At 57.2% G+C, this 8,343-nt stretch overlaps 1 protein-coding gene across 1 annotated transcript; it reads right to left on the reverse strand.

Moving 5' to 3' along the window:
• Positions 1-324: 324 nt before the first annotated feature.
• Positions 325-4,193, reverse strand: LOC122376044 (serine/arginine repetitive matrix protein 1-like). Its single transcript, XM_043355709.1, has 2 exons — positions 3,036-4,193; positions 325-336 (listed from the first exon to the last, which is right to left on the reverse strand). Exons 1-2 carry the CDS (start codon positions 4,191-4,193, stop codon positions 325-327), a joined length of 1,170 nt encoding a protein of 389 aa, XP_043211644.1.
• Between the last annotated feature and the right edge of the window lie 4,150 nt (positions 4,194-8,343).

Here is an 8,343-nt window from a genome sequence, read left to right on the forward strand (position 1 = left end):
CACTCCAGTCGTTTCCACACCCAGTGAAACTGTGGAGACGCTACGTAGATGACACGTTCGTGATCTTAAAGAAAGATCAGGTAGGTGAACTACTCGACCACCTCAACGCTCAGCACGAGAGGATTGAATTCACGCTCGAGGAGGAAAAGGAGGGATCCTTACCTTTTTTGGATGTAAAGGTACATAGACTGGGAGGGGGGACCATGAAGACCGAGGTGTTCAGGAAAGCAACTCATACGGACAAATACCTTCACTATGAATCACACCACAGCTCACAGCACAAGGCATCAGTCCCACAGACACTTTTCACACGGGCATCACGACTCACGACAACACCTGAGGACGAGGAACGCGAGACAGGGAAGATAGAACGGGCACTGGTGAGGAACCACTACCCAAAGCGAATGGTGCGCCGTATCCACAGGCGGGTAAAAAATAGAGAACGACTACGCATGGGAGAGGGTGGTGGTTCTGAACGGGTAGGCAGGGAACAGGAGGAGGACAAACGGGTTTATGTAAGCATCCCTTACATCCAGGGGGTGAGTGAACAGGTCACGCGCGTCCTCCGACCCTACGCGAAGGTCAGCACGAGACCTGCAGCGAACCTTAGTGCTAGGCTCGTCAAACCCAAGGACAAATTAGGGATCAAAGAGAAGGCTGGGCTGGTCTATCAGTATAAGTGCCAGTGCGGGGAACATGTCAACTCCAGCATGACGTGTTCCCAGTGTACCTGCATGTAGTTTCTTTATTCCTCAGCAGTTGTCATCCCCTTGGCGTTAGTGTTTCGCGTCTCTCAATTGATCACTCCCGCCTCTGATGGCTTATCCTGCTATACAGGGCCGGATATTGTTTGGAGCTGTTTGGACACTTGCGTCAGCGGCTGTGGCGCCTGACGGCCGAGCCGACGGCGTGCACAGCTCAGCTGTCTGAGGTCAGGGCTGCGACACAGCTCAGCTATCTCGGGTCAGGACCGTGACCTATGAAAGGACCCAGAGAGGGATCTAACATCGGTGACTCCCTGCTTAACCCTAACAATCCCCACTTTTTTGTCCGCGATATAAAAAACACATGCGGTTAGAGTACCTGTGTCGAATTAATTAACTGGTTGATAGGGACTGGTTGATAGGGATGTGTTTTTTTATAACTCGCATGTGTTTTTTTATAGCGCGGAGAAAAAAGTAGGGATTGTTAGGGTTAAGCAGGGAGTCACCGATGTTAGATCCCTCTCTGGGTCTTTTCATAGGGGGTCACGGTCCTGACCCGAGATAGCTGAGCTGTGTCGCAGCCCTGACCTCAGACAGCTGAGCTGTGCACGCCGTCGGCTCGGCCGTCAGTCGCCACAGCCGCTGACGCCAGTGTCCAAATAGCTCCAAACAATATCCGGCCCTGTATAGCAGGATAAGCCATCAGAGGCGGGAGTGATCACCGGAACGGGCTGCATGGTACAGGACGGGCTGGGAACACGTCAACTCCAGCATGACGTGTTCCCAGTGTACCTGCATGTAGTTTCTTTCTTAGGTGTTGTTTTTATCCGCTGGGACTGAGAGCTGTGCGAGTCCGACTCGGCTCCCGCGCACGCAGAGACACACACGCCTCGGTCACTCAGAGATAACTGTATTGCCCGAGCGCCCGAACCCTATACCGATCGAAGAGCCACCTAGTGGCACTGGACACAACTCTCACACCCCCACACCAGATCTGATGTTGTTGGGACGTAAATGAACATAAAGAACGCTTTGGATGCACGTTAAACACAACACGTGCAAACACAAAAGAACGACTTAACATTAACGTCTAGCACATCAGATGGCATCTCCCCCATCACAGCATCGTCTTCCCAACACCATCAGATTTCAGTTTCAAAATATTCGAATGACACGCCATAACACAAACAGATCATTATCGTCCCTCCATCTGTGACATACGGCGAACGAGCGCGAAACGTGCGAACGTGTGCATCATGGCTGACAGCCACGGACACCCATCACAACTGGCACACAAGCAGCCAGACAGCGCTGGTTAGATCTCTTCGATGAGTCGAACAGGTCGTCGTCTGATTCTGGATGACCGCCGCAGCTGCTGCCCAGGAGCGGTGTCGTTCCGCGTCGGTCTCGTCTCGAGAGCAGCCGCCGGGGAGTCCGTTGTCGGAGGCTCAGCATACGCATAGCGTTGGCGAAGGAAACGGCGGTTCCTTGTGAGCACCCGCCCGCTGGGCATGCGGATAAAGTAGCGTCTTCTCTGATGGTCCACCTCGGTGATCACACCACACCGATCCCAGCGTTTCGTATTGTGATTCTGCACTGCCACTTGACTGCCGACACGCAGTCCCGGCAGGTCTCTCGCGTGTTGATTGTAGCGCCGCTCTTCACTGTTCTTGAGGTCGCTCCCAGCTGCATCAGCTTCGTCAGCCGCCCGCTGCCAGCAGAGATCGAAGGCACGTCGGTGCGCTGGTAGGGTGTCCCTGATTGGCCTGCCGAACACGATCTGGGCCGGACTTCTGCCGTCCGGTCCCGGGGTGTTCCGCTGCTGCAGCACACCGCGTGTCCACCTCTCGACGTCCAGGCCTCCATCGGCGGTCCAGCACCGCCTGATCAGCTTACTCGCAGCCTTCACCGCCGCTTCTGCTCTACCATTGGATTGCGGGTAGTGCGGCGATGACGTGATATGTTCTATGCCCCACCGACTCAGGAATAACTGGAATGCCCTGGCGGTGAATTGCGGCCCGCCGTCACTGAACAACTTCTCAGGGGCTCCAGCAGTGCAAAAGACACTTCTCATTTCAGTGATCACTCGATTTGATGTAGCTTCTTTTCCCAGAGGCCTGCAGAACACCCAGCCAGAGAGTGGATCAACCACCACCAGGAAGTGCCGTCCTGCGTGCTGAAATAAATCAGCGCACAGGTGCTGGAATGGGCGACTGGGTGGCACTCTTCTGAGATATGTTTCTTTTGGAAGCGAGGGCAATTCGGTTTGACACGCTCTGCAGCCACGTGTGATGTTAGCAATGTCGTTGTCCATGCCAGGCCAATACATACGCTGAACCACTTGGCGTCCGATTCAGCTATCGACGCCACGCATTCTGCCGGGGTGTTTGATTGGTACAACTCCCGCTTGACCGACTGGTTCAGCTTTGTGAAGTCGACACACATTCGAATTCCTCCATCCTTCTTAGGTGCGATGACGATCGGCGCACAGTACTCTGTCGGTGACGTCACAGGCACTATCATGCCACTCTGCTGAAGTCGGTCCAACTCTCGCTTCAAAGGTTCCCGCAGAGCGAACGGAATGCGGCGCGGGGCGTGCACAGCAAATGGTCTGGCTCCTTCACGGAGGTTGATTTTGAATCGTTCTCCTGGCATCACCTTGATGTCGTCGCAGAAAACATCTTCGTAGTCCTTCAACAGCTGTTTCATGGGTTGCGGCGACGCGCCAACACCTGGCCGCTGAGCGTCTGATGACGCGCCGTCCTGCTGTAGTGCGTCCAGTGACGCGCTGAGTCCGCTGCTGATTGCGTCCAGCGACGCGCCGGTGCCGGTCCGCTGCTGTCGGGCGTCCGGTAACGCACCGGTCGGATACTGTCGGGCGCCTCGTGACGCGCCCGTCCGCTGCTGTGGTGCATCTGGCGCGCTGGTCCGCCCCCGCCGGGCGTCTGATGACACGCTGTCCTGCCGTGGTGCGTCCATTGGCGCGCTGAGTCCATCGTAGGTCCACTGAGAGCCCGGCGGCGCGCCGTCCCGCGCCCGCCGAGAGTCCGACGGCGCGCCGTCCCGCGTCCACCGAGAGTCCGGCGCCGCGCCGATCTGCGCCCGCCGAGAGTCCGGCGGCGCGCCGTCCCGCGCCCGCCGAGAGTCCGACGGCGCGCCGTCCCGCGTCCAAATAGAGTCCGGCGGCGCGCTGGTCTGCGCCCGCCGAGAGTCCGGCGGTGCGCCGTCCCGCGCCCGCCGAGAGTCCGGCGGCGCGCTGGTCTGCGCCCGCCGAGAGTCCGGCGGCGCGCTGGTCTGCGCCCGCCGAGAGTCCGGCGGCGCGCTGGTCTGCGTCGGCTGAGAGTCCGGCGGCGCGCCGGTCTGCGTCGGCTGAGAGTCCGGCGGCGCGCTGGTCTGCGCCCGCCGAGAGTCCGGCGGCGCGCCGGTCTGCGTCGGCTGAGAGTCACGCAGGCCGACGCTGTGCTGGGCGGCGGCCGCCACGCCACCCATCCGAGTAGTGCTCGCCGCAGCAGCAGCTCCCGTCGCTTCTGCGGAGTTCATCTGTCTCGGATAGTTCGCTGGAACAAGCCCGAGATATTTCGTGACGTGCCAAGACAAAATCAATCGTCTTACACCAGGGATGATGTGCACTTGCTCGACAACTTGAGCGGGTCCTAGGCTAATGTTTACACCTATCTGTCCGATGGCGCAAGTGGCGCGACCATCGACCACCTTGGGATGGACTGTAGGTGGTGACATACAGCCGCGTCCAAATCTTTCAGCGAATTCGGGGCCCGCCAGGCTGATGTCGGCCCCCGTGTCAGGAAGAGCGCGCACTTTGCCGTTACTTGTACCGCGCACAAACACCTCAACCGTGGGGGCAGACAGGTGATTGGTACCATGCACAGTGACTGCACTCATTTGGACGCATTCATCGCTCATATCCCCATCATCGAGTCCATCGTCACAAAATGACACAGTCTTCGCGTGTGCATACCTGTTCCCGAGTCTTCTGGTACACACTCGGCCCCAGTGGCCGAACTCACGGCAACGAAAACACTCACTGTCGAAAGCGGGGCAGGCGTCCTCCCCGCGGCATCCGTAGTAACCACAGCGGCGACAGGAGTCGTTCGGTGCGGCGCGCCGCCTGAACCCACCGCGGCTGGTGGGCTGCTGAGCCGAGGTTGGCGCGGCGCCAGGTCGGCGGCTGGAGGTGACGTCATTTGAGGCCGCTCGTCGACCTTGACCGCGCCCCGCTCCACTTGTGACGTCACAGGATAGCGTCCGCCGGCCTCGGCCGCGCGCTGCACCGCCCGGGGGCAACGGTGCCGCACGGCCGCGCGCAGCAGCCGAAACGTCTGGGCCGGTTGCGCCATCGGTGATGGTATAAGCATCGCGTGTCGCGCATTCTTCAGATCGGCAAATGGTGATTGCCTGATCGAGCGTAAGGCCGGGTACCGCACACAGACGTCTGATCACATCGGTATCTCTAATGCCGACCACGATTCTGTCACGGATCAAGCTGTCTCTGCAACCATCGCAGAAGCCACAGTCTTTGCTTAGATCCCTGAGACATGTTACGAAATCATCAAAGGTCTCGCCAGCATGTTGAGCGCGCAAATTAAACGTCCGTCTTTGCATCACTTGGCTCACCTGTCCAATAGCATGCCGTTCCAGGCGCTCGAGTATGACATCCAAGTTTGAACTTTCAGCCTGCGATAGTCCCATGTTCTCGACTATACGAATGGTGTCATCCGATAGACATGAACGCAACATTGCCATCTGCACCGCAACTGGCTGGGACGGCAGACCAGATAGCGTGCAAAAATCCGTCCACCGAGTCTTCCATGCTCTGAATGTAGCTCCTCGATCCACTGCTAAGTCCAACTTATCCGGCTGAGTCAGCTTGCCGAGCCACTGTCCTGGTAGCGCCACAGCGCCCGAAACACCGGAGACCCCATCGGGGTTGGACCCTGCAGGCTGCGCCATGTGCGAGTCCGACTCGGCTCCCGCGCACGCAGAGACACACACGCCTCGGTCACTCAGAGATAACTGTATTGCCCGAGCGCCCGAACCCTATACCGATCGAAGAGCCACCTAGTGGCACTGGACACAACTCTCACAAGAGCGTGAGATGATGTTTTTCGTACTACGCTGGAGTACGAAAAACATCATCTCATGTAGTTTCTTTATTCCTCAGCAGTTGTCATCCCCTTGGCGTTAGTGTTTCGCGTCCCTCCATTGATCACTCCCGCCTCTGATGGCTTATCCTGCTATACAGGGCCGGATATTGTTTGGAGCTGTTTGGACACTGGCGTCAGCGGCTGTGGCGACCGACGGCCGAGCCGACGGCGTGCACAGCTCAGCTGTCTGAGGTCAGGGCTGCGACACAGCTCAGCTATCTCGGGTCAGGACCGTGACCTATGAAAGGACCCAGAGAGGGATCTAACATCGGTGACTCCCTGCTTAACCCTAACAATCTCCACTTTTTTGTCCGCGATATAAAAAACACATGCGGTTAGAGTACCTGTGTCGATTTAATTAAAGTTTATTATGTCAAAGTTTCAAAGCATCAATCCGGTCTGCATGTCTGACTGCTCGCAGAACGGTTCTAGAGGCAGTGTCAGCGCGCGCGGAACGGTCCTCAGATATGTCCACTTTCAAGCGCGGAACGGTCCTTCTGCGCCACCAGACTCCTCTCCCTCTCCCCTCCCCCTGTCCGCTGGTCTATGTCAGACACCAGTACACCACTGACCTCCCCTACCCTCTCCTGACCTTCTCAGGTGCCAGCTGAGACGCTGGTCGGCCTACAGAACCTGCTCGTTCACCTGCGGGACGTCTCGGCAGAGAACGCGCACGTCTACCAATACCGACTCTGGGACGCTAAGAGGGTCAAGGTGGAGACCGCCCAGAACAGGGTATGTAACACAGACCGTAACACAAGCCGTAACGCAGGTCGTTACACAGGGCGTAAAATAGATTGAACACAGACCGTAACATAGATCGAACACAGACCGTAACACTGGCTGCGTACGTGCGGGCACTCGGCCGGCCGGAACTGGGCTGGATCCATTGGGCAATGAACAGGTGCTTTCTGTGACAGCGTCACCGCTGCAGGTCAGTCAGGGACACACAGACACTGCACCAGGCGCCCTTGTGCATGGTACAGGGCTCGCGGGTTTTAGCGGTAGGTTTTGCACCTAGAAAATTTAGTGTACTTTAGGTTATATCTTCGTCGTCTTAAGCTTTTAAGTGTTGAAGATGCGATCGACTTGTTGGGTAACAAGCCGGCCATGATCGTGTAAAATGGCTTCATCGTAGATCGATTAGTTTCTGAGATATAACCGGAAATGTAAAAGTGCAAAACCTACCGCTTAATCTCGCGAGACCTGTACCTGAGCCCTGAGCGCGCCCATGTGTCGCCCCCAGGGCGTGTCGCCGGACGGTTCTGTGTGTCGGACTGAAACCTGAACCTGCCTGAGTGTTATGCTATGACTCCCCAGGGCGTGTCGCCGGATGGGGCGGCCGGCTACCGGGACGGGCTGCGGTGGACCACCAACGGCCACCCGCTCTCCGCCGAGGAGGTGCAGAAGGTCGTCATCCGGGTGAACCAGCTCTCCAGCTAGCGGCGCAGAGGTCAGTCACCGCACCGGGCGTATTGCACGGGGACCCTAACAGACGCCTCACTCCTTTCCCTCATCTCAGTTGTTCTTTCATTTTTTTATTATTATAAATAATGGAGATAGACCAGAGCATTATCGGTGCATTTATTAGGGTCATGATACTCCAACGGGGTTGCGTAGTCGGCACAGTCCTGTCTGGTCTGTGTGCTGCGGCGATGCTCTGCCATCCGGTGACCCAACGCCACTGTCCGCTGACCGAGTGTCGGCTCTTTGCTGACCGTGTAACGTCTGTCCGTCAGGGTGGTGACCGTGAACGCCTGTCGGACGGCGCCGGAGGGCAGCGCCGGCCGGCAGCTGTCACTGCTGGACCAGCTGCGACTACCGGACGCCGGAGCGCTGCCCGACTGGGGTGTACATCCTGGTATGTTACTGGGAGCGGCACGGTGTGTGTTGGGTGCTTCTGACGGTCAGTTGTAGTAACTGTTAGTTCCTCTACTGGTCACCAGGTGAAAAGCGTATTAGCTGTACAGCAATGTAGAGTTGTTTATTTAGGAACCAATTCTTCGACACCAGTAATGCGTATATTGATTCGGTAGCTTTCGGAAGCTTCTGCTCCCTTCGTCAGCCGTGCTTTAAAATGCATTAAGATACAAGACAATACGTCTCAAACGTGTCAAACACCTACCAAAATACATACCACCACGAGGTATGTATCCTGCTCACGACCAGTGAGCAGGAGACCGGTGGCCAGGAGACTGGTAAGCAGGAGGACAGACAGGAGACCGGTGAGCAGGAGGAGACTGGTGGACAGGGGGAGGACAATGGAGATAAGTGGGTGGTCAATCTGTCTGGGGTAAGCCTAAGTGACGATGAGGTCAGTGTGCTACGTAAAGGGCTCAATTTTGTACCGACGCCGACAAGCGTTCCGGTCGCGGATTTTGTTTCGGCGGTCGAAAGTGTGTGCCGTTCAGACGATGTAACACCGGATGTAGCGAATAGGCTTAGATTCGAGGTCACCAAAGCTCTCGATTCCTTCC

This window comes from Amphibalanus amphitrite, unplaced genomic scaffold (genome assembly GCF_019059575.1).
Source record: "Amphibalanus amphitrite isolate SeventyFive unplaced genomic scaffold, NRLGWU_Aamphi_draft 001993F_arrow, whole genome shotgun sequence".
Taxonomy (NCBI): domain Eukaryota; kingdom Metazoa; phylum Arthropoda; class Thecostraca; order Balanomorpha; family Balanidae; genus Amphibalanus; species Amphibalanus amphitrite.

What these genes read in the sequence shown, in the direction of transcription:
- LOC122376044 (XM_043355709.1), bottom strand. Translation starts at nt 4,193, where the DNA reads ATGGGTGGCGTGGCGGCCGCCGCCCAGCACAGCGTCGGCCTGCGTGAC.